At 40.4% G+C, this 26968-nt stretch overlaps 1 protein-coding gene across 5 annotated transcripts in view; it reads right to left on the bottom strand.

Annotated features, from left to right (window-relative positions):
* Window positions 1-26968, bottom strand: part of DIP2C (disco interacting protein 2 homolog C) — a 518420-nt gene that overhangs the window by 82712 nt on the left and 408740 nt on the right. For all 5 annotated transcript variants that reach the window (XM_075062211.1, XM_075062209.1, XM_075062210.1 and 2 more), the window contains 12 exons: window positions 25826-25928; window positions 25449-25513; window positions 21597-21690; window positions 21328-21447; window positions 20439-20553; window positions 15503-15642; window positions 13616-13752; window positions 11341-11549; window positions 10503-10617; window positions 7128-7329; window positions 5400-5509; window positions 3304-3384 (listed from right to left, as the gene is read on the bottom strand). In XM_075062211.1, the coding sequence (XP_074918312.1) occupies window positions 3304-3384; window positions 5400-5509; window positions 7128-7329; window positions 10503-10617; window positions 11341-11549; window positions 13616-13752; window positions 15503-15642; window positions 20439-20553; window positions 21328-21447; window positions 21597-21690; window positions 25449-25513; window positions 25826-25928 (1491 nt within the window). The remainder of the gene's footprint in view (window positions 1-3303; window positions 3385-5399; window positions 5510-7127; window positions 7330-10502; window positions 10618-11340; window positions 11550-13615; window positions 13753-15502; window positions 15643-20438; window positions 20554-21327; window positions 21448-21596; window positions 21691-25448; window positions 25514-25825; window positions 25929-26968) is intronic.

The following is a 26968-nucleotide window of genomic DNA, read 5'->3' on the forward strand; positions in this document are numbered from 1 at the left end:
AAGTCAGTGTGCTCACTGCTCCTCGCAGAGGCAGAGAAGAAGAGGGGGAAAGGCCTTGGGAAAGGGGGTGGTGGTGGAATAGGGGCATATCCCTTCCAGCCCCCTGCCATGACCCCCCCCGCACACCCACCCAGCCCTCTGACCTGAGCCCTGCAGCCCCACACACACCCAGCCCTGTGCCTTGAGCCTTGTATCTCCCTCATACACACCCTGCCCTCTGCTTGACTCCTTCACCCCCCCATGACCCCAGCTCTGACTCTGGCACCCCCACACATACCCAGCCCCCACCCTGCCCTGACATGTGCACCCCTCTCACATGCCCCCAGCCCTCTGCCCTGACACTTGCACCCCCTCACATACCCAGCCCCCCCCACACCCTATGCAACCCCCACATCCTGACTCTTGCACCCCCCACATACCCAACCTCACCCTGAGTACCAAACGGGAGCTCCTGACCCCACCCCCCGGACCAAATGGGAGCTGCCCAGGTAAGTGCCCCCACACCCAACCCTCCTGCCCCAACCCTGAGCCCCCTCCCTCATTCTAGCTCCTGGCCAGACCCTTCACCCCTAGCCCTGTGCTCAGTGCACTCCCACCCTCAGCTCAGTGCAGAGAGAGGAAGAGAATGGGCCAGAACCAGGGAGAAGGTAGGTACCCACTGTATGTGGGCAGGGTCGGAACCCCAGACTGGCAGCAGGCTGAGTGGGTCTGGCAGCGGACTGTGCGGGGCCAGCGGATGGAACCCCTGAGCGGCAGTGGGCTGAGCTGCTTGGTCCACTGCCAGTCTGGGGTTCTGGCTGCTGGACCCTTGTCAGCCGGGGTCCTGGCCGCAGGCTCCGCTCAGCCCACCGCCGGCCTAGGTGAACAGAACCCTAGACCAGCAGTGGGCTGAGAGAGCCGGCAGCGTAAGTTCAACATTTTAATTTCATTTTAAATGAAGCTTCTTAAACATTTTGAAAACCTTGTTTATTTTACAACACAACACTAGTTCAGTTATAGAGACCTTCTAAAAAACATCAGAGTGTATTACTGGCACACGAAACCTTAAATGAAAATGAATAAATGAAGACTCAGCACACCACTTCTGAAAGGTTGCCGACCCCTGTCCTAGGCTACGCAGCCTCTCACCTGAACAACTGACCTATTCTTACAGAAGTTAACTTTGGGTCACTAATGACATGGGGCTATCAGACTGTAGTGGCCTATACAGGCTGAGTTTTCTGTTTTTGGCATAGCCCCTAATAGGTCTATATATCACAAAAATGACCACCACAATGCACACCCTTGCTGGCAGCCTCGTCAGAAAAGCCTAACAGTGAGCGAGAAAAGAGACTGAACTTCCCTAGAGGTGGTCTGTCTAGGCCTGGGCTGAGATAAATTGACGAGGCAGCATGGGGAAGGTCTGCACTGCTACCGCTGTGCTGTACCTGTTCTTTAGAGAAAGAGGATTTCAGTTTCCAGTACTGTCATATGTGGCCCCTTTCACAAGCACTAACTTCACTTAAAAAACAGAGAAGCTGAAGAAATTGAGAAGAAGAAGAAGAAAAAAAAGAGTGGTAAGGAAACGTTTTCATTTCAGGCTTCTACTGGGTTATAAGATAAACAATAAGTCAAAAAATGACCTGTAAAAATATCCTTTTGTGTCCTTATTACGAAGGAAAGCAACAGGGGGCTCTATTTCAAGAAAAACTGAGGGAACACATGCATTTTGCTTGATTGGTAAGAAATGAATTATTATTCACCATAAACATCTTGCACACAAACACAATATTTATTTACTTCCAAAAATTTAAAACAAATGTCACCGAGACAAAGTACAGTAAACTGAGCAGACTAAAAAATTTAACAGAGCAATCAGGATTCACAATTCAATTGATTTCACACAGAAGGAATGATGAATTATTTTATCATCATCAAATTCATTTTCCTCACTGTGTTTCCTACCGGCTAGTTGCTCTTCTTACTGTTTTCCCAAGACAGGCAGAGCATGTGACCTCAGGTCTGACTTCAGTAGTCTGATTTAGTCAGTGTGAGGGGATGTGGTCATCAGAATCAGTCTCTCTCACCCATGCTGTACTTGCTGCTTAGGGCTGGTCTCCACTACAGGGATGCAGCAGGGATCGATCTAGCGGGTCCGGTGACAATGCGCTAAATCGATGGCAGAGCGCTCCCCGGTCAACCCCGGTACTTCAGATCTCCGAGAAGATTATGGGAAGTCAACCGGAGAACATCTCCTGTCGACTCAGTGCAATGAAGACACCGGGCTAAGTTGAGCTAAGCTACATCAACTTCAGCTACATTATTTACGTAGCTGGAGTAGTGTAACTTAGGTTGACTTACCCTGGTAGTGAAGACAAGCCCTTACTCTGAAGATAAAACAGAAAACAACCTCCAGTGTCTAATTCTGCCTGGGATGCACAGTGGTAGCTTGATCTCAGAAGCTCTCCATTTGCCATAGGTAACTAATTAAAGCTGCCTCACCATTTCTTGTCAAGTTGCAAATGGTGACATAACACTAGCTAGTTATCTAAAGAAAAATAAGCAAGATTAAGGGTGACCATTGTAATCTTGAACAGCATTTTGATACCAATATAATAGACAGGAGGGCACTTTGTAAACATGTAGGGCAGAGGTCTAGTATATACAGTAATCACATAGTCTTCTAATCCTAGAAAAACTCTAATTTTATACTATGGACCTATATAGTTCTGTGGCACAGAAGCACAAAACCTGGTTTTGAGGACTAATTAAATACTTCAAAATTAAACCATACTTAGCTCATAAGCATGCAGATTAATTTACTAGAGGTCCTGTACAGCCCTTGGAGTCCTGATCCATTTCCCTTTACATTGACCCCTCCTCCATTTTCCCTGGAAGGCCTAATCTCATACCAAATATTCACTATTTCAGCTAAGGAAGAATTGATGGTCTCTTAGGACAGTCAGAACAATTCCTTTAACTGAGAAGAAAGACTGTGGAGCAACATCAAGAACTACGCCTCCCTCTACTGGAATGTAAATATTCTGCCTCGTGAACATTGCCGGCAAGTGTGAAACCATGAGGTAGGAATATACAAAGGTGGGTATGTAACATAGCAGAGAGCATACATTTGAGAACAACTTGCGATAATTCTCTGTTCCTCCCCCAGGAGTGAGTAGTAAATACAGCAGCTAAACATTAATACAAAAAGAAATATCTGAAGATTGAGCCACATACAGTCTTGGTATAAGCTGATGCAGTTTGTCTCTCAGCATGCATTTCTCTACAAGGTAACTTTTTAAAGTAATTGCCTGAATTTCTTACCCTACAGTTAAGTAGCGTGTAAAGCACATGGTCAGGAGTGGTTTGAGCTCTCCACTGTAAAACTTCTGAGAGGAATAGGAACTAAAACAAAACAGAGTGATAAGCATGATACTTTATGGATTTTTTTCTTAATTTTCTTAAAAATAGGAAGCAATTTCTATTTCCAATTTATACACTCCATTCTTGCTTCTATTTTATATGTTCGTACATCAACATCAGTAACCAGTAAATTGTTGAATTGTTGTCATTAAGGCAACATGCTCTTGCTGAATTGTGCAGACCTGTTTAGAATTCTAAGATTACTGCCTGAAGTATGACTTAATCAGTGTACTTTCAAAGCAGTAAATTGGTTCTGAATAGTAATAGTATCTCTTGATCTAAGCCTGGCTCTAGTTTCAAAGTTACTTCTAACACGCCTCCCTCCCTAACTTACTTTTAAAAACCACTAATGTTTGTATGTTTGCCATCTCACAATCATTACCTATTTTATGTTAACTGGCCACTTCATTTTGAATGGTCTCTTACAAGGAGGGTTCATTACATATGCTAAACAATCAATTCCACCTTTTATTTAGCTGTGACACTCTGAATCCCTTTCCCAGTCCTTTAAGCTACTCTCTCTTACCAACAGAAGTTGGTCCAATAAAAGATATTACCTCACCCAACTAGTCTCTCTAATAATTACTCTCTCCACTGAGAAGACTAGAGTGGAAATGCAATACATTTAACAGAACTTAGACAACAAAACTCAAGATCAAGAGCGTATCTACCAAATGAACTTCCTAGACTCCACTTAAAATAATAAAAAAACCAGTACAGGGGCACTTATAACAGAAACACTAGAAAGTTAACACTTCACACAGTACATAGATCCAAGTTAAAATTTCTAAATGAAGGTAGACATGTTAAAAAAATAATGCAGGTAATCCCTTCCTCATATCTATTCTAGAACTCAAATTTTTATTCCAACTAAGCCAACAAGTATGGGATAACAATACAAAAAAGTTAAGCTATTATAGTTGCAACAGTTCAGATACTGAACTTAAGTCACATACAAGATATATTTGGTATCAGAGGGGTAGCCGTGTTAGTCTGGATCTGTGAAAGCAGCAGAGAATCCTGTGGCACCTTATAGACTAACAGAGGTTTTGGAGCGTGAGCTTTCGTGGGTGAATACCCACTTCGTCAGACGCAGGTAGTGGAAATTTCCAGGGGCAGGTATATATATGCTAGCAAGGCCTAGAGATAACGAGGTTAGTTCAGTCAGGGGGGTGAGGCCCTGTTCTAGCAGTAGAGTGTGAAAACAAGGAGGAGAAACTGGTTTCTGTAATTGGGCAAGCCATTCACAGTCTTTGTTTAGTCCAGAGCTGATGGTGTCAAATTTGCAAATACGAAGCTCAGCAGTTTCTCTTTTGCAGTCTGGTCCTGAATTTTTTTGCTGCAGAGATAGCCACCTAAGGTCTCTTATAGTGTGCCAAGGAGGTTGAAGTGCTCTCCTACAGGTTTTTGTATATGCCATTCCTGATATCTGATTTGTGTCCATTATCCTTCTCCGTAGTGACTGTCCAGTTGGCCGATGTACATAGCAGAGGGGCATTGCTGGCATATGATGGCGTATATTACATGTGGACGTGCAGGTGAATGAACCAGTGATGTGTGGCTATCTGGTTAGGTCCTATGATGGTGTCGCTGTGTAGATATGTGGGCAGAGTTGGCATCGAGGTTTGTTGCATGGATTGGTTCCTGAGCTGGAGTTACTATGTGCGGTGTGCAGTTGCTGGTGAGATACGTTTCAGGTTGGCAGGTTGTCTGTGGGCGAGGACTGGCCTGCCACCAAGACCTGTGAAAGTTGGATCATTGTCCAGGATGGGTTGTAGATCCCTGATGATGCGTTGGAGGGGTTTTAGCTGGGGGCTGTATGTGATGGCCAGTGGAGTCCTGTTGGTTTCTTTCTTGGGTTTGTCTTGCAGTAGGAGGCTTCTGGGTACACTTCTTTTCACCCACGAAAGCTCACGCTCCAAAACCTCTGTTAGTCTATAAGGTGCCACAGGATTCTCTGCTGCTTTCAAAGATATATTTGGAAAGATTTCACTTACCTTTCTGGCCTGATCGTTGTCTTCTATCTGTCCCAGATCTCTGCCACTAGCCTGAGCAATTCTTTTTCCAGAGACCAGGTTCCCCACCATCACAGAGGCAGGGCCAATTTCTAGAATGTATTAGAAACATGCTAAATACAATAAGAATATGAGGCTTATAGTTAAGAATTCTCATTATCCCTTCTCTTGCAGCAGGTGAAGTTTTTCCCATTACCAAGTTCAGTGAACAACATTTTGAGAATATCCTAACAGTTCAGTCCATGTTTAAGGTATGTAAACTGTAGCCATAGAAACAATGAAAACCATGAAATATCATGCATTCCAAAGAGATCCATTGCTGAAGCAACAGGTATACAGTTTTAAAATTATATATATATTTTCAAACTGTGGTCAATGGGCCAATTGGGGCCTGCAGAGATTTGGCCACTCCTTATTTTCAGCTAGTATGCTGAGTTAGAACAAACTAAAATGCATTAATATTTTTCTACTATTTCTTTTCCATACAAGCAGGTGTTGTAGGTGTTTGTAAGTGATCAGGACTGGGAGGGTAGATGGTTCACATTATGAAAGTATTTGAGAGCCCTTGATTCAATACATTGAATAGACTGGAGAAAGTGAAGTCAGGTTTACAAGAAAGGAACATATCACCACTAACATTTACATACAAGCTGGCTTTCACTGACATTATGCCAACTATTGCAAACTGGAGACTATATACTTCTGATAAATGTTGCTGTTGCAGTTACCAATGTTGTAGTATTTTTGTTCTGTGCTTTTAGGTGTTGATTGCTGATGAAGTACCATGTGCGTCAAGCTTGCACTAGGACAAAGAAGCCCAAAACTTTGGCCAAAGGAAGAGTCACAAAAACATACCGATGCCCATGTTGAAATATGCACTGTGGTTCTTCGTTATTTTGCATGAAAAAAAAAAGCAAAATACCCCAGAGATCTACTCTCTTCCTGGCCTCCCCTTTACCATCCACTGAGGTTGAACACAGCACATACAGACAAAACCCTCTGTTCAGGAACACACAGTATTTAACTACATGACTAACTTTAACTACATGAGCCTGCCAGACGGAATTTTACAGCTAGCTGGCATCTCCTATTACTATCATTTTCTTGACAAGCCACTATCAGTCTCTGATATTTCATTTTTATAATGCCTTTGCAAGGCTCAATTACTTTCTTTGTGTTCTCAAGCATTTGTTCAAGAGTGGCAAATTAGAGAAACAAGGGAAATGTTATTGTAAATATGCTCTAGGTTCTATAATGGACGACCCCTAAGTTTCAGGCACTGAAGAGGAGAGTATTTCAGATGTCATAGTATTTTGTTTGTGCAAAATCACTAGTGCTTAGTAACTAGTATGTGGAGAGGGGCCAAACCAGAGCCACAGATCCAGACACTCTACAACTATGTGAGTTCAAAATCTGGATTCAGATTCAATTTTGCAGTGTGGGCACATCCCTGTTAGTGAAGTGACTTGTTATTGGGCTTGAGTCAACAGACTGAGTATTTATTCAACCCGAAGTCTTTCTGTATATCTCAGTGTAGTCTGCTATAGAGCCATTTTCAATCAAAGTATTTTTAGGAGAGTGAAACGGTTCACAGTTCAAATTATGTAACTGAATCTGTAAGGGGGTGAGCACCCTGAGCTCCTACTGATATTATGGCATAGAACATCACAAACATAGACTATTAATAGCTTATGCCACTTCTCAGCTTACCTGGCTGTTTCTGTCGTGGTTTAGGCAGGTTTGTTACACAGGTATGTGGGCACATCAATACGTTACAGGGATGCAATGAGCCTTCCAAAAAAAGTTGTTTGGTTTCTGATAAGTGTATGCCGCCTAAAGGGGTCTTAGGAAGCGTGTTTGCTGGTACTAGTGCTAAGCAGTAAACACCCACTTGATGGATACTGTCAATAGCCTAGGAAAAAAAAAATCAAGAAGCTGAAGTTAACGAAGTAAGGCTAATCACTGTACTTATGAGCACTACAGTATTCATTTGGTTCTCTAAACTTGTTCAGAAGACAATCTAGCAATTACCTGCCACCGTAAATACACTTTTCAGAAATATCAGAGGAGGAGAGTGCTCTTCACTGAGTAAATACGAAAAGAAATTTACTTCACCACTGTTTGTTATAACCATTTGAAAATCCAGATTGTTAAAAAAAAGCAACCCAACATAAATAGATGAACATCAATTAAAGACCCTGGTGAATTTCATACAGATTTGGGCTGATGTGCCTGACTCTCTCCATAACTATGTTCTAGCAGTAATTCACTGCAGGTGATCTACTAATGAAAGCACAGGCAGATACAGTTCACAGGCAAATCTGATTTTAATTGGTGTGTGCTTTTAATGCTATTGTTAAAAGGGACACTAGCAACTTAAAATCTAATTAACTTCAGAAGGATAAAAAGCAGTGGCAGGTGCCACTCCTGCATCTGAACTTCCCTGTTAATTTCTGGAGTTTAAATCAAAAGGGAAAAAAAGCTTGTTAAAGATTTAATCTCTCCCTGATCACTACGTGAAATGATTCTCAAACAAGAAGGGAAACTGACAGAATATACAGGGGAAACTATGAGACTGGCTTTCTACACAGTGCTGTCAAATGCACAAGGCAAAACTGAAAAACAGAAGTATTCTCTTCTGTAACCTTTTACTTTAGGGACTGCTTGAAAAAACAGTAAGCACATATTTTTCAGAGAAAAGCGTAATTAAAATTGACTGTATCCCTTTAAAATAGGTAGGAAGTTTCGGCTCACTGTGTTATCCATTTAGATATTCTGTGGGATGAGATGGCCTAGTCCTTGGAACAGGTGGCTACAGTCAGGAATAACGGAAAAGACAGTCTGAATGGATTTATTCTGACAATGTAGTAAAGCACGGCTCTGGAAATGTCTAGTGTATATGACGACTTTTTTCCCAACACAGAGATGGGTTTTAGGAAGGAGACAGGCAAATTTATCAGTTCAGATGAAACCTGGAGATTACGCAACACCTCTAAAACATTGTATAAGGATGGTCAGCCATAAATGTTTGTAGCTCTCCTGGCTAAAGAAATAGCAAGATAAAGAGAGAGGAGTCTTCTGTAAGGGGTTTGAAAAGTGTCCCCAGGAGCCTTGAGAGGAGGGTGTTGAGGTCTCAGGTAGGAGCAGATTCTCTGACTGGTTGGTAAGTCCCTGTTCATGGTATTTAACCAGCCAATGTACAAGTCATCAGGTGCAGGGACTTCGGGTCTGGATGGAGTGTCTGGCAATGATGCTGTGAGATCAGGTCTGGACAGTCAGAGCTGGATTGATGTCAGAATGAACATCCACAGCAGGTCTGTCAGGCAAAACTGCCTGGGCCACTACAGAACCACGAGAGTGATCTTTATTTTGGAAATCATCCTGGGGAATCTGTAGAAAGACAAAGTTAGGCCTGGACTCCAGTGCAGAAGGAAGATGGGCAATGTGCCCTGGCTTATGCCCCCTCTGTAACAGAAACTGACATCTGGCTTTGCCCTGGGTGGCAAACAATTCTATTATGGGAACCCTCTCCCTTCCCCCATGATGGAACATAAGCTCTATGACAGATCTTTGCGGGGGCCACTTGTGATTGGTCATGGGTTGTCTGCTTAGGAAGTCCACCTGCTCATTGCTGACTCCCAAGAGACAAAGAACCACTGGGCTTCTCCTCTGTTGGTGGCACATGTCCAGAGCTTGACAGCTTCCTAAGAGATGGGAAATGAGCGTGTGCCTCCTTGCTTGTTGGTGTAGTGCACTGGTGTAGCTGTTGTACGCAATGATCTACACTGTGGAATTCTGAAGAACAGATCAGAAGGCCATGCAGGGTAGCTCAATACTGAACACATACAGGAAAGCACAGAAGAGGGACCTCTACTCTAAGCTAGCAAGGAGGAGTAAACTGGTGATGACAAGGAATGTCTCTCTTTTTGAATGGTGGTCTGTAGGGGGATATGGTGCCAGGGACAGTTTCAGTGCCAGCTGTCTCTTCAGCATAGAAGCATTTCTGGAGGTTATCCAGATTCATTCAGGGGGTATCTCTGGGACCTTGCTGGGCATACCAGTACTGAGATTGGTGTGAGTCTATCATTCCCTGTGCTGTTCTAGGTCTGATGCTCTGTCCTTCAAGGAGTGATGCTGTGTTCTCCTTCCAGGACTTCCCTTCATGACTGGAGCTATATTTGGGTTCCACTCTGTTCTGAGTGAGCTTCATCTTTACGTACAGGCACAGGTGTCAGCTTTACTGCCTGGGAGGGCGGTGCAGCAAATGCTGGAGCAGTCAGTATCAAGGCTGTCAGTGCAGATGGTTACAGTTTCCAGTGCCAACGATTTCACAGTGGAGGTGGCTGGTGTCAAAGTCACTAGTGCTGGCTCTGCCTTTTTTCCAGTGCTTGATTCCAGTGTATGATCTGTGCTTCAGGGAATACTAGCTGATGCCACTGTATCTGATTGTAGCTATCACCTCTGCGTCTGAAGTGACCCTGTGTGGACTGCTCTAGCAGATATAATTGAGCTGAGAGTCTCTGGATTTTTGGGTCCTGGATCCAGAGGATTTGCACACAGAGCACCTGTCCCCGCTCCCCACTAGGCAGAAATGAAATCAACTGTGTCCATCCTTAAAGCCCTGAAGATTTGGAGTCCACCATGAGACGTGGTAGTTGGCACAAAGGACCTCACCATTCTATTTAGGGGGGTACAGGGGAGGTTCTCAGTCTAGTCACGGTGTAAAGATGAAGATTTCTTCACAAATTTGATGAAAAGAACAGTTTTTAAGCCTCCAAGGATAGTAGCGGATTGGATACTTGCTAGATTTCATCTTGCTGCCACCAGCAGTAGGAGAAACGAGATGGAGCGTTGTGGCCACTCTGCCCTTCCTGCCCTCACAGGGGAACATGAGGAGGCAGAAAGTACATGCATGGCCCTGATGAACACTGGTATTCAAAAGATTTCCATCATATGGGCCTACAGTGAAATCCACATGCCCACTCAAAGAAGCATGTCAGATTACAATCTTTATTGTGTTGAAAGATCAATAAAGGGAATATAAAATTGAAGCAGCAAACTTCAGAATTACCATAGGAACATTACCTGGAGAACTCTGCTCATCCACTGAAAACTGTCTTCCTCTGTGGAATCCGGCCTTTGCTCAGCTACAATAACTATCCTTTCATCATGAAGGACACTCACTGAAAACACTGCTATTCTGCAAAACACAAAAAGGAAAGGGTATTGGGTAAGAATAGTGACTGCAGAAAAGGCAATTTCATTCTTGAAGAGAATATTTTGTAACTTATTTGTTAATTATTTGTATTATTCAGAAGAATGGTGCTTCAAGTACCAGTTCTTCTACTGAAAATTGTAACATGAAACCCTGATGTAATTGTTAAACCTGAGTAGCTTTGGAGGAAAGACATTACAAGAACTGTAAAACCAGTAGCTTGCTGTTTTTTTAAAGGGGTGTTACAAGTGGCCCTTGTTTAAGTAGCCTTCATCTTTTCAAAACCAAAATTTGTAATTTCACACAAACATGAAGCATGCAATTATTTAGGAACCTAGAAATGCAGCAGTGTTTGAAATTTAGAACAATGAAATAGAGTTTCCTAATATCCAGCCTAGACCTCCCCCCATTGCTCCTTGTTCTGTCAGGGATTATGATTATCCTTTTTAGAAGGGGAGCTACAAAGTAAAAGTTAGGCTTGTATCTGGTGATCTTGCAGAAGTCTACAGCCTTCTCTACACAAGGAAATTCTGCACACGTTTCCCACCGTTGCCAACACTAGTGCAACTCCACTGGTGTAAGCAACATTTGGAAGTTTAGTGTGGATGGGTCAGGGCTGCCACAGACATTTTTAAATGCTGGACCAATTACACCTGCTTTAAGCAAAACAAAGATCTCAATTTACACAGAAAAAAAAGTGAAGCAAACCTTCCTCTGTAGACAAACTTCATTGGTTCGACAGCCAGGGCTGTTGCTACGATGTCATCAGCATTATGTCTTCTTCCACTGACCACCATTAGACCATCCATTTTGCCCACAACAAAGACAAGCCCTCCTGGTCCAATAAATCCTAGTAATCCTGTCCTTATAAAAGGGTATTCACTTATAGGAGCTCCTGAACTAGTCATAGGAAATACCTGTAAGACAAACCGAAATACAGTTATTCATATTCCCTACATAGAGAACCTAATCCCCAGTGTTACTAGCACTGTAGGCTTCCTTGGGAATGAAAAGTGCTCACTCCACTCTAGACCCAAACCTCGCCACCTGTTGTGATGAACACTTCTGACAAATATATTTAGGATACACCCATTCCATAGCTTCATTTCCACAACTTAGATTCTATGTTGTAAATTATTTAACAGTAAAGGATAAAAAATATTTGAGGGGAAGGAAATAAATTTAGGTCCAAAATGCAGGGCAGTTAAGAAAAAATAATAAAAATATCACTGGAAATGTCCTTTCCCATTAAAGGAATATGCTTCAGAAAAAAAAACAGATAATCAGAACAAGTCAAGCAATTTTAATATACAGTAGACACCTGTCAATTTTATGTAAGTTGAATAAATTATGTTCCTTTGGTTTCTGCAGGAATGCCTTTATTTTCCTAAATGACTACAGCAAATGCCATGAAAATTGCAGATAATGAGGATATGTAAATACAAGTTCTTAGTTATCTAAGGCAATCACAAGCTGAGGGCCACCACTGTGAATCTTCAATAAAAGTCAACGTTTCTGTATTTTGTCCTTTGAGGCTCAGATAACAAGAAGAAAGGTCAAATTCTGTCCTCTGATGCACACGGATGACTTACTGAAGAAAGAATAAATTATCATCATCATAATTAGGCCTGAAAGCAGATAATTGACTCTTGACTCACTTTCACATGAAAGACATTCTTAAAAAAGAAAAGGATCTTAAGTGACTTGGCCAAGATTCTTAAGCATGTGAGTAGCCCCATTAAGCCAATGGGCTACTTATATGCTTAACTTTACACACATGCTTAACTAGGGTCTGAGTTACTACCAACTGGATATTACCAGTTATGATTGATTTTGCTAATGCTATTAAATTCTAGCTCCAAAATTAGTCTAAGTACATTTCTGCCTTGGAAACCTGTCAAATATTGGATGACCAGTCATGCTGGCTATCATTAATTGCTCTTTCAGCATGGCAAAAAGTGATTCTAAAAATTCCAAACCACTGCAGTATACAAGATTCCTGGCTTCCATGGATTGACTTAGAACTGTCATTTCAACCCCTCGCCCCTGTTATTTATTCAGGGTACAGTACTTATCATTCTCATCAATACACAGTTCTGAGTAACACTGAAACTGTCATTATGAAGGAAAAAAATTAACTCTGTTTAGACTACACAAATGATAAGATTAGAAATGATAAGACTGGATAAGATTGGATGGGTCATTATACAAAGTAAAAATTATTTCCCCATGCTAATTTTCCTCCTACCATTACTCACATCTTCTTGTCAACTATTTAAAACGGGCCAGCCTGAGTATCACTACAAAAGTTTTTTTCTCCTGCTGCTAATAGCCCACCTTAATTGATTAGTCTCGTTAGAGTTGGTATGGCAACACCTATTTTTTTCATGTTCTCTGTGTATGTATATCTTCCTACTGTATTTTCCACGGCATGCATCTGGTGAAGTGGGTTTTAGCCGACAAAAGCTTATGCCCAAATAAATTTGTTAGTCTCTAAGGTGCCACAAGCAGAATTAAGAAATTCAAAGAATTACATCTCAGTTGTTTCTTCAAATCTCTCAAAACATATTTCTGCAAGGATGCCTACAATATCAGTCATCTAAATGTTGGCTAAATTGTGGGCTTGGTGAAGACAGCTTTTTAAATCTAAATTCTCAGCAGTTTTCAAAGTGTTCGGAACCATCAAGTTGTGCATACAGCTACCCTAAACAACTGCATATCCTCCTCCCCACTTTCTCTGTGTATATATATCTTCCTACTGTATTTTCCACTGCATGCATCTGATGAAGTGGGTTTTAGACGACGAAAGCTTATGCCTAAATAAATGTGTTAGTCTCTAAAGTGCAACAAGGACTCCTCATTGTTTTTCTAGTAGTAATTAGTAATTATTAATAGCATTACTAGTATTATCACACACCCCAAACAGTCTTCTCAACTTTGAAGAGTTAAGAGGATTCTGTTGCATGTCTTCATTCTGACTCACCTCGAAAGTGTTCTTGGTCATGCCTGAGAGTCCATAATATGATGTACCTGTTGCAATAGCACATACACAAAGTTCTCCTATTTCATCTGTTCTACAGAGCTGAGGAATTCCATCTGGTCTCACTGCACACATTATAGCTGAAGAGAAAGCAAAAGACTTTCAAAATATTATGGAAACTACAGAAGAAAGTCAGTGATGAGGGAAGGCTGTGGACCAGAAACTTCAATGAACGAAGTATATGCAGACACTAATGCCAGACATACAAAACTGCTCAACCATTAAGACATTTTAACAACAGTAAAGATAATGTAATATTTAGACAAACCGTGGCAAGAACTTTATATAAAGGCAATCGGAAAAATAAAAACTTCTTTTGGCCAAACTGACTCCTTGATTTTGCACCTGGGATAATATATTTATCGTGGTCAGTACAAAATAAAATGTTTTGCTTTAGCTCCTGAATGATAATTATGCTATATCCAGTTGCCAGCAACAGACGTCAAGGCGGGAAGGTCAGCTCTCACCAAGTAGTGAGTAAAACCCATGCAAGAGATCCAGTTATTCTGCCCATCAGACTAGCACTAGTAGTGTGTTGCTTTGTAAAGAATTACCAGTATAGTCTCCCATCAGTTTTGTATTGGAGTTTTGCAGGAGCTAAGCGGAGGGGACCAATAAGTAAAAAAAAATATTTACAGTGGCCAAAGGGAAGAAGAGAGAGAGACAAAAAAAAAAGAGTGCATATGGGGGGAGAGAGGAGAAGGAAAAGTTGCAACGGTGAGAAAGAGTGTGCTTGTTGGAAGACATTCTGGTGCATCCTATCACTGCACCAAAGGTACTGCTGGAGTTCTGCCACTTCCAATCTTGGCATAAAAGTAAGGCCAGGTATGCCTCTTAGCAGCAATCTCTGTAGTAGGAGTCTGTCGTAAGTACAAACCTTTGTGACTGGAAAGAGGCCAAGGTGAAAGAGAGAAGGGAAGCAGAGCAAAATGCCTTAATAAGTGCAAATGTAAAGTCTTGGATGCTTCTCCACTCATAGTGAGGATAATCACAAGAGTATCTGTATTATACCTTCCTTTGAATTAGATCAGAATATATAATCAGACATAAACCAATATATCTATAAAATATTTTTATACTACGGCTTCATTTTTAAGTTGTTCAACTGAAACTGAGAATTCATTTGGTGCATAATGTATAAGAAGTTCTGTTAAGAAACACAACAACATTGGTCTTTTCCAATCAGTACAACTCATGTAAAATGAATTTAGATATAAAAACCTGATGTCATTTTTAAAAACTCTGGCTTACTGCTTTTGGCTGAATTTTATAACTACCATCCGCTTAAGATACATCCCTTCTTTTTATAATATAATCGTGTCTGAATAAAGAGGCTTGCAAGTCTGCAGCAAGCAGTTTTATTTATATTTACAGTAGGTTAAGAAAATAACCTATAATACCTTGATCTGGTCTGGGTCACTCTTTTTTCTATGGATACTTGTGTTCTAGTCTCTGGATACAGAATTCCAAATTAATTTTGTTCTGGGTATTTTAGGGGTAAGGCATTAGTGCTGAGCATGCCTTCATGAGGACAATGGAGTAGAATCGGGTGTTGCCAGACCACTTAAAATGAAAGCAATCTGTGGCTAATGAGTGGAGGCTGAACATGTGACCACAGTAAATACTGGGGAGAAAACGTATATTGGAAATCCCAAGGAAAAAAAGAAAGTTCTGTGTGATCATATTTTTAGATTGTACACTTTAAAGTATATACATCCTAACCTTCATTAGGAAAATATTTCTATTAATAGCATTATATAGTATAATTAATGAAAAAGGCTCATGTTTCTATATATTACATATTTCAGAGAAAGTTGCGCCAATCCGTACCTCCTGGCATCACCAAGCCCACATCTTGCACAGTCAGGACAGAAAGCTTTTCTTCAGAATCCACTCTAATTACTCCGTAGGTGAGACCATGCATGGACAAAACTCCCCTGCCTGGAGGCTGATTGCTGTCATCTGTTGGCCTGCAACAAGTGTCAATAACTTGAATGGGCAGGATGTTTCACCAGGCAAACCATTATCTTTTCCTCATTTGTACTGGATTATCATCAAAAATACTCCGATACTGTCTTAAATATTAGCATTTCTTAAATTTAATCTTGATTTATTCTCTACATCATCCTCATCCACTCTACTACATCTGACATAATTCTTCTCCAAGTCATTGATAATTAGAGATGCCAGCTTTCACTGTCAGTGTCCACCCAGAAGTATGTTGCTATAGAGTGCTAAGTATAACTCTAATCTCACCCACTGTAATTTTTTTTAACCCCCAAAAACTTTTAGAAACATTAATTCACTCAGTTGCCAAGTGAGAGGCATTAGCTCCATTTTACAAATAGGGAAATGGAGAGAGGTTAATGCACAAATGTTCACAACTGACTAGTAATTTTGGGATGCCCAACTAGAGACAAATGCTTCTGGAAATCAGACCTCTAGCAATTTGGGATGCCTCAATTCTTGGAAGCCCAAACTGAGAAACCTTAGTCAATTTAGAATTTAGGTTTAAGTGATGTGACCAGGGCTATAGTGTGAGTGTCAGAAAGTCAGGATTAGAACTGAAGTAGTCTTGACTCCCAGTTCTGTACTTAGACCACGGATGTGACTTTTTTGCCACATGGTTAGGCATCAGCCTTTGAACATAAGATATTACATTTTTTAATACATTCAACGCCAAGTTTCAGTACATGCAGCAATAATTTTATCAACACAGTTTTAACACGCATAACTTAATTATTCTAATGCATTACTGTCTAGCTTATTACTCTTAACTATCAGGTGTAGTCATTGTAATTTTCACCATTACATTACAAAAAGTTCAGACATTGTGAAAGAGAATTCCTTTGTGACTCTAGGTTTGGTTAAATTCACTCGTAAGATATTATATTATTCTACAACTCAGGCATAGCTGCTTTGTCAGTTTGTTTCAGTATAAATGTGCACATTATATTAGTGAATACAATTATACATATACAGTATGTAGCTTGAACAAACTAATGTTGACTCACGTAAGTTACTGAGTTAAGTCGGAGTGAAACTGGAAAAAGAGACTCACACTACATTGTACTTTACAATGTAAAATGGAGTATAACAATGCTGAATTGGTTAGGGATATTGCTCGCATGTAATATAGACAGACTAAACTATTTTCAAGATCAATGTAAGAGCCCATATGCATCTTGGTTTTTTGCAGTTGTGCTGTGTAATCCATTATAAAAAATGCTTGTGTTTTCAGATAATGTTCTTTTTATATATCATGTCTCCTCTGCTATGCTTTAAATACTTAGATAGGTCTTAGCTAACCATGTTCAAATAAGACTCGTAGTGATTTATATAATAAATTTCAGTTAATAGGTATTTTGAGACATTTCTGAAATTACAATGTCAGCAAAGAAGGCTATAGGCAGGCTCAAATATGCATTAGAGCATAACAAATGGAGGCTAGTAAATTGGCAGCCATGATGAGTAACATTTCCATCATTTAAAAGGAGTTCTCAACCACATTATTGATCAACTTTCTCTCACTCCCAATCCCCACACGCACATTACATTGTTTGAACGCTCTTAAACATGAAAATAAAATGCCTGTTTTCACTGATTTCCATCTCCAATTCGCTCACACAGTTCCTCATACTGGTACTTTTAACAGAGCAGAAGCCAACATGGGACTTTTTGGCATACATCTCCCTTGTTTTATTAAACAAATCCAGGGTCTGGTGGATCAAGAATGGGAGCAGTTCCAAGACACACAGTCCCCTTCAGGAATATGTCTTATCAGCCCTATGAAGTTGAAACCAGGGCATCCCTACATGAGTATCTCTGCTAAGCAATTATGGGGAAAAAAGTAAACCGAGAAGAAAAGGGGATTCAAGTAGCGCGTTTCCAAGACATTTAGAACTTTTTAGGTTAAAGCTAACAACTTGAACTGCATCTGCATACTGGTTATTTCTAAGAAAAGAATATGAAGATCTTTAAGGTTAATTACAAGAAGGATAAATTTTGAGATTAAGAAATAGAGGCAATGAGATAAGGGTTTTATTTCCATCCAGTTCATAGGCTAAGTGAATGTGCGTACGTCACTTAACATATCTGTACCTCAGGTTCCCTGTGTGTAAAAGGGGGAGAATGCAAATCTACCTCAAGATGTAAATGAAGGAAGTCTTAACATTTAGTATTTGTGAAGTAGTTTGAGATTCTTGGATTAAAAAGATTGTGTGTGCAGAAGTACAGAGTTCCCTCCCTTTTAGGAACATGTACAATAGATTAGAACACTTGGCTTATGACCTGCATTCATTGACTTCAATGGAAGCCTTTGTGCGGTTAAAGTTAAGCACTCAAGTGTCGGCAGTATCAGGGCCTGATGCAGTCCGCTAGAGGCAGCTCATCAAGTGGCATTACAAAAACACCTTGACCACCGTTTTGCACATGAAATTACTTTTCTGCAGCCTTCAGCTATGGTATTATGCCTTGAATTTCTGGTTAAAGCAGCAATTAATCTAACACTAATTGCCTTTTTCTAAATTATACAGGCATTTTACAAGAGGAATGGCTTTTTCTTAGTGTTCTCGGAAGGAACATCTATAATTATCGATCACAGCTTAGAAAAGTATATTGAAGAAGTTGCAGTGTTAACAGGAAACCCTGTGTACAGCAAATCTGTAGTCAGTCATTTTAATACATGCTTCAGATGCTAATCTGTGGAATTTGTGTGATAATGACTTTATCGTCAAGAATGACTGTTTGAATAGAATGTGAAAGATCCTAAAGTTTCAGAGTTCAGGAAGATTATCTTGCTATTTACAGACTTTACACAAGCATTTACAAGTTCAATAGCATTCCCTGTAACAAGATGATTGCTACATAATTGCAGAACAAGGTTCTAAAAATAAAAAATACTTTGCACTCATTATCTATTTTATTTGTTAATAAAACCTCTTAGGTAACCTATCAAAGGTACATAATATGAAAATGGACCCTTAAAAGTTCAAAATGGATTTTAGCACAGAATTCTAAAGCTAAAAAGGACAGACCTCCTATTATGCATTAAGGTTCAAACATTTGACGAATGCCTCCATTCTGCAGCTTCGGATTTGAGAGAGGCACTGTCTGGGCCAGCAGGCAAAAGAAAACCCTTTAGTGCCTATAAGGAATGCCTTCCCTCTTTTTCCTCCCCTCCTTGTGGTTCCTCAGACCTCTTGAGGATTAGGAGGAGAGATGTGGAGCTGCTTGTTTAACTGGACAGATAGAAGGGTTCACTGAATCCCACGTACCCAAGAGGAGGGTTTATAAATCCTGTTACCCATGGTGCCACCTCCTTGGGATTAGATTAGGGCCCTGTTTCTGGACCTTGCTGTGAGCATCATGCTAGTTGCCTTTTTGGGCTGCAAAAGAGTTTTTTCCCTTATTGCCTGATTAGCCTGGATGGGGATTTTTGTCTTCTCCACAGCTTAGGGGCCTGGTGGGTAGGTTAAGCGGTAATCTGTTCAAGTGTCAGTTTGGCAATAAGTGCAGTGCAGGTACTTGTCAATAAGTGGTCTGGTTCCATGACAAATCAAAACTGGAATCAGGATTAGGGGAAGGTATTCACTGAAGGTGGCCAACAGGTTGCAGGGTACTAATGTCTGGTACAGCAAAGAGTCAGCCCCATGTTCTCAACCTTAGTCAAACAAAAAGGCACTGAGGTCCTAGCAACAGTTCTAGGACCAGGTTAAAAGGGAAACAGTGCTGATGGTGGCCCTCCCCAAGGTGATATGGATTACAAAAGGAAGGTTGACCTGGATTGTATAAGTTATTGCTGGATAATTCCCAGGCATGTTAACGGAGTTGGGACCTAGCTAAACACATTCCTGGTACCTTATCTTTCTTCCTGCAGTAATCCACAAAACTGCACTTGAAAAATCAGATTAAATTTTTCCTAACAGGCATTATATTTTAAGCTTTGCCAATATATTTTATTTAACATAATTACAAAGCTTCACAATATTAAATCAGATGCCTTAACGAGGTTATACACTGAAAAACAGCTCTAGAAATCTGGACATTAGAAGGGCATTTGAACTGACCATCTAGGATGACATATCCACTCTCCAGAGTTTCCACTTTTGAACAAAGTCATGATACTATGGCACATACATTGGAATGTGCTGCAGTTATGTCTTTCCCCATCATATCACAATGTGTCACAAACCGAGGATAGGTGGCCACTACCTATCCACAATCACGAGTAAATATGAAGTTCTGGCATTTTTGTTGAAATTTATACACCCCATTTCCAGGCATAGGCACAACCGAGCGGATAACACATTTCCAGGGGATTATGGAGCTTCTCTAATCATTAAGAAAAAAACCATTCAGCCAATGACCATCAGAGGCCTGCTGTAATTTTCCAGAAAGACACTGGTTGTTGAGTTCTGAAGCACGATTTTCCCACTCTTGCAATTCAATTAAAATTCCCTCCTCTTAATTCATTCACTGCTTTATTGTGGGATTTTACAGGGGTTTCCACACAGGTTTTGCATGTTAGCCTCTTTGATTTTAAACTAAAATTATATTATGAACTTGATCATATTGTTCTCTCTCTCCAAAACTAGTTAGGGTGCCACACATTCTGCAGGTCCTATTTAGTACAAAGATGAATACAAGATGGATAATGTAAATGCTAACTATACAGCCTTAAACTTGCTTGAATATAATTTTTCATTTTTTTAGTTTAAATGTATTGTTCTATAGACCGTTTTTTAAAATTTGTGTAACACAGTACCTTCGAATGGCAACCGTGAGAGCTTCTGGTGAACTGGCACAAGGACAAATGACCTCCTGTCTTAGGCCTTTACTTTGGAAGACATTAAGAAATGCATCACAGGAAGAAATAGACCCTGGAGTAAAAATCAGAGCAGAAAAATTATCTGACTTCTGAGACAATGCTATTCACATACAAAACATTTTGATGCACGTACATGGGTTTTCAGGACAAAAGGATCTAGATGACATATGGAAAACATCATATCTGGTAGAGCTCAACTATATATGGTATATTAAAGATTAGCTTTCAGGCATAAATCGTTTCATGGTTTGTGGGTAGAAGAGCCACTACAGATGGATCTAAGATGTGAAGTACACATACAATATGTTTAACAAAAGGCACATTAAGGAAGGATTTACTCTGGAACTCAAAGCAAGTTACAATAGATGAGCGGAAGATCTATATCACTGTATCTTAAAAATTACATGGAGAAAGTTCTGATTAATACTAATTTTCATGAAGTGATCCAGATGCAGTTGTCTAGAATAGTGCAAATATCCCCACCCCCTCAAATTCTCTGTTGCTCAGAAGCAAACCTTCTGCTTCTTTCTACAAATTAAAGATAATTTATTTCAGTCTATATGGCTGTCAGGTTAAACAAAACTGGATTTACTGCGACTTACGTTATGCGGAATATCAAGTTTGCTTCAGGATTAGCTAAGGAAAAATACATTTTAAAAAAATCCAAAATTAATTACTGTTTCCACAAATATTGTGTAGTTTGCAGTAGATAAACCTTATACTTTTGTTAAACATTTTTTGCTAATGTGACTGAAGACTGAAACTTAAAACGTAAGACAGGAAATAAAAATCATATTCTTTGTTTTATTATACAAGCATCACTTACAAGGATTTGCGCCATCGGCCACTATTAGCATACGCAATGAGGAAAGGTTGATATCTCTTTGATCTCGATGTGCCACTAATGCCCAGTGCATGTCCCTGGATTTTACGCAAGCGACTTTTGCTAAAAGTGAAAAAATTATTAATGTGCTGTGTAGAAGTTATTTTAAGATGTAGGAATGAGTAAATTACAGCTAAATAGTCTCAATAGCAACAACTTGCTTTTCTGAGTTTGACTTTTCAAAAATATCTTTATGCACTTCTGATGCTTACCTTTGTACTGGCAGACTTTCTGTATCCATGATAGTGGATTCACTTTCATTAAGGAATATGGGATACTTATAACGTGCATCATGTTCATGACGCTCTGAAATCAAAATAAAGTAAACAAGGGATTTGTCCCCAAACAGCATAAAATTAGTAATGGACAAAGCTTATATCATGTTGGCTTGTGAATCAAGTCAATAAGTACATAATTAGGAATTCTGATTTAAACCAATAAGAAACACTTAAAAAAAAAATCAAAATTGTAATATAACTGTAGAAAAGGCTGTTCACTTGTTTCCACTTTCTTTCATTTAGTTTATACAACAGCAATATGAAAAGTGGCACAAAAGCATGCTTTAACTGACAAAGGTAGAGTGACTGATGGTTGCATTTTTGCTTTCAGAGATGAATTTAAGGCCCAATTTGGCTAACCCTTATTTCACAAGAATTGCCTTTACCCAAAGAGATACGCAACAATTTAAGCACCTAGAAAACTCTGTCTTTACATAGAGTGAAAAGATACCATAGCCCCAGAAAAGTTAATTTAGTAGTGCATAAAAGTAGGAAGTGGAATCAATGATAATACATGACATAAGCAAAATCATGCTCTCTCTAAAACAAAATAAATTAAGGGCCTTTTGGCCCTCTTATTTGCTAAACCAATCCCAGCATATCCTTTGTGAGGTTCTAAAAAGTTGTAAAGTATATAAATAAGAAATTCAGTGAAGCCAATAGCAGCAAGTTGATCTTTCATGGTTTTAAATGTTTGTTTTCTTTAGTTATTTGGCACACAGTATTGCTACATTAAAAGTAGGGATTAAATATGATATGTTTTGGGAAACCCAGGTCTAGGATCCCAAGCATTAAGCACAGGTGAATCTCCCAATGGGATTACTCATGTAAGTGTTTGCATGACTGGATCCAAAAATGATATTTCCCTTTTCAGTACTGTGCAATTGTTAACACAGGAAAAGCCTTCACAGATAAGTCAGGCAACTAGTTAAGGATATATCAAGAGCAATAGTAAAAAAAAGGCTGAGAGAAAATTCTGGTGGATGCTTACTTTCAGATTGTGTGATAACAAAGTTAAACTATATTAAATAAACTACTTGTGGACATAAAACCTGGTATCCCATTCTGCCTGACGGCATAATTATAATTGCCCCTTGACATTCATGGAAAAAGAGCAACAGGTGGCAGGAAAGGTATGCTGGGTTCCCCTGGAATCATAAAACGTAAGTTCTTTCAGTTTAAAATGTTCAGATATGGTCTCTTCAAAGTTAGCCATTCTCTCCACGATGATCAGTTGAACATGATTTCCCAAGCTTCAGCTGCAACATTGTCTTCACGTGACTGTTGGGGGCTGTCTTTAATGATAAAAAAAAGACGTTGGCCTCCACACCAGTGAACTTCCAAGTGCTTGCTTTGGAAGATATTCAAGAGGCAAACAGAGAGCTTGTTTAACCTAGTGCAGCAGAATTGTCTCAGGATCAGTAACACAAGAACACAAGTTTGGTCATACTGGGTGAGACCAATGGTTCATCTAGCCCAGTATCCTGGCTTCCCACAATGGCCAATGCCAAGTGCTTCAGAGGGAAAGAACAAAACAGGGCAATTATTGAGCGATCCATCCCTTGTCATCCATTCCCAGCTTCTGGCATTCAGAGGCTCAGGACACCCAGAGCATAGGGTTGCATCAAAGGTTGTGAACTGTCTAATCGCACAAACCCAAACATCTTTGCCCTGCTCCTGCCTTCCCCTTCCCCCAAGGCCATGCCCTTGCCCCACTCCTTCTCACTGCATCCCCCCTCCCTCCCTCCATCACTCACTCTACCCCACCCTCACTCACTTTCATTGGCAGGGGTTGAGGTAAGAGAGGGGGTGTGGACTCTGGGCTGAGGGGTGGAATCGAGGGGTTTGAAGTGTGGGAGGAAGCTCTGGGCAGAGGTTTGGGGTGCAGGAGGGGATTCAGGCTCAGGAAAGGAGTTTGGGTGCAGGAGGGAGCTCAGGCCTGGGCAAGGGGATGGAAGAGGAAGGGGGGGACAGGCTGGGGTCAGGAGTTGTGGTATGGGAGGTGGTGAGGGGTTGGGGGATGTGGTGTGGAAGGGGGTGCAGGGTGTTGGCTCCAGCCAAGCAGTGCTTACCCCAGGTGACTCCTGGAAGCAACTGGCATGTCCCTGTGGTTCCTATGCTCGAGGTGGCCAGGTGGTTCTACTCGCTGCCCCTGCCTGTTCACAGCTCTCATTGGCCACAGTTCCTGGCCAATGGGAGCTGCAGAGCTGGTGCTCAGGACGGGGATGCTGCGTGGAGCCTCTGATTGCCCCTGCGCCTAGGGGCCGCAGGGACATGCCGGCCACTTCCAGAACCGCGTTGAGCCAGGGGAGGTTGGGAACCTGCCTTAGCCCCACTGCGCTGCCGACCAGACTTTTAGTGTATTAAAATATCCAGGATTGTTTTCAATAGCAACCAGAAAATTGAAGCAGATTCTGGGAGACTCCTGGCCAGTCCGGGAGGGTTGGTAACCCTAGTTGCATTCTGACCATCTTGGCTAATAGCCATTGGTGGATCTATCCTCCATGAATTTATCTAGTTCTTTTTGAACCCTGTTATAATTTTGGCCTTCACAACATCCCTTGGCAACTGTTTCCATAGGTTGACTGTGCACTGTGTGAAGTAGTACTTCTTTCTGTTTGTTGTAAGCCTGCTGCCTATTCATTTCATTGTGTGACCCCGGGTTCTTGTGTTATGAGAAGGGGTTAAAAAAAACTTCCTTATTCACTTTCTCCACACCATTCACGATTATATAGACCTCTATCATATCCTCCCATTAGTTGTCTCTTTTCCAAAATGAACAGTCCCAGTCTTTTTAATCTCTCCTCGCATGGAAGTTGTTCCATACCCCAATAATTTTTGTTGCCCTTCTCTGCACCTTTTGCAATTCTAATATATCTTTTTGAAATGGGGGTGACCAGAACACATGCAGTATTCATGGTGTGGGTGTATCATAGATGTATATAGTGCCATTATGATATTTTCTGGTTTGTAATCTATCCCTTTCCTAATAGTTCCTAACATTATGTTATTTTATTGACTGCCACTGCACATTGAGGGGATGTTTTCAGAGAACTATCCACAATGACTCCAAGATCTCTTTCTTGAGTGGTAACAGTTAATTTAGACCCCATCATTTTCTATATATACTTGGAATTATGCTTTCCAATGTGCATTACTTTGCATTTATCAACACTGAATTTCATCTGCCATTTTGTTCCCCAGTCACTCAGTTTTGTGAGATCCCTTTGTAACTCTTCTCAGTCTGCTTTGGCTTAACTATTTTGAGTAATTTTGTATCATCTGCAAACTTTGCCATCTCACTGTTTACTCCCTTTTCCAGATCATTTATGAATATGTTGAACAGTACTGGTCCCAGCACAGATCCCTGGGGGACACCATAAGAGGAGGTAGTTTTGAATGATGAAGAACTTTGTCAGGGGCAATATAACAATTCTAGCTGATGAGGATCTTACTGAAGCAACAGAGGACTGTTGTTCTTGATTCAGTGCCTAGAAAGACTGTAGGCCTCAGAACCATGCAACTGAGAAATCTGTATCAACTCGGTGCTTGGTAAGAGTAGGGCCAAACTAAGCACTTGACCCGATTCACTGAGGAATTCCTACTGTGCTTGCTAGGTAAAGGTGTAGCTAACTAGCCAAGAATCATCAGCTCTACACTGTAATTTTCTGATTTTACGACAAACAAGATCAAGTTAGAAGAAATCTTATGACATCCCAACACCTGATAATAAAAGCTTAGACAAATTCTTTTTCAAATATTCACATAAAGGAAAAAGTTACCTACCGTAAGAATCCCATGCCATAAGCCAACATCCTTCTTGAAATCTAGTACATTCACAATTGTTTCAGCTATCAAATAAAAACAAAATATGGCTTATTTTTCTGAGCACAGCATAAATCCAAAGCAAAACCACTTACAGGAAGGAAATACAGTAAATTTTGGTATAACATGACTGATGATTTCAAAGCATAACTTTCACAGTAACTCTCCATAGCACAATTAGTCTTTCAAAGGCCTTTTCTCTTTGTTATATCTCAAAGACATTCAAAAATGCAATGAACACATAATTCCTATTTTTATTCTAGAAATATTTAATACAGCCCTATATAAAATAAGACCCCAATCAGGCAGGGTTGAAACAAGAGGAATGTGTTTAATACCTTCTGTATATCCACATGCTTGTGTAAGAGCTTGACAGTGGGTCAGCAGTGCAATTCTTGTCACAGTCACCCCAAGCACACTTCCATCTTTACACGTTTTGTACTACAAGAGATGTGTTGTTAAAGATTGAATATATTGTATGCAGCAGTTGAACTGCTCTTATTGTTTGCCAGTTAGGTTCAAAGCATTTAACATGTAGATACAAAGGCCGATTGATGAACTTTGTTACTTTATTTTAGCTTTCATAGGTAGGAAAAGTTATAATGAAGGCTGCAAAACAGTTTCTATTAAACCCCTTTTTTTTTCCTGGAGAAGGTGCCTTTTTAGGCAGAAACTTGTCATTTTTGGTAGCAGGAACTCTTCAGCTGTTTGCGTTCAAGGATGGTGGGAGAATTACATTTGATATTAACTCTAACCTCGCTTTTGATCACACTAGCAACACCAGCAGTAGAAGTCTGAGTAACCTAAGTAAGACATCACTGAGTAATATGTTGGCTAGATTTAAAAATTTGAGAAGTTACTTCTCACTGGTCATCTGTTAAATTATTCAGGCAGCCCTCCTGAACATGACCGGCAAAAGGGTGGCTGCTGCATCCATGTGTGTGAGGGTATTGATACCAACAGAAATACATAAATTGTATTAAATGTAAGAAGGAAAAATAATGAGAGGATGGGGAAGAATCATGGTGCTGAGTTTGAAGCCCTCGCAATTTCTGGTACTTTCTGCAGTAGGCTGCAAATTCTAAGTCATCATTTAAACAAAATCTGTATCTTCTTCCACGATGAAGATAACCATCAGCATTCAATACATATGCATAGCTGCCATGTTAACCCACTCCTTTAGAAAACTAACATTATTAAGCATATAGATGGGAAATCCCAACCACTTTGAACTGAGTAGGGCATTAGCTTCACTTGTGATTATTTAAATGCTAACATTTAATTCATTTGCTCCTTTCAAAAGAGAAAAAAGGAAGAGAAAAACCTATACCTGAAAAAGTTAAATGCATCTAGCTATGCTAATTTTCCCTTCCTGAAGCGGGTCTTTTGGGAGGGAATTTAACCCCATACACTGACTGTCGGGAGGCAAGATTTTTAACAAAGGATGAGGAACAAGCAGCTTCTCTTCCTTAGGAGGATAC

This window comes from Chelonoidis abingdonii, chromosome 2, assembly GCF_003597395.2.
Source record: "Chelonoidis abingdonii isolate Lonesome George chromosome 2, CheloAbing_2.0, whole genome shotgun sequence".
NCBI lineage: Eukaryota > Metazoa > Chordata > Testudines > Testudinidae > Chelonoidis > Chelonoidis abingdonii.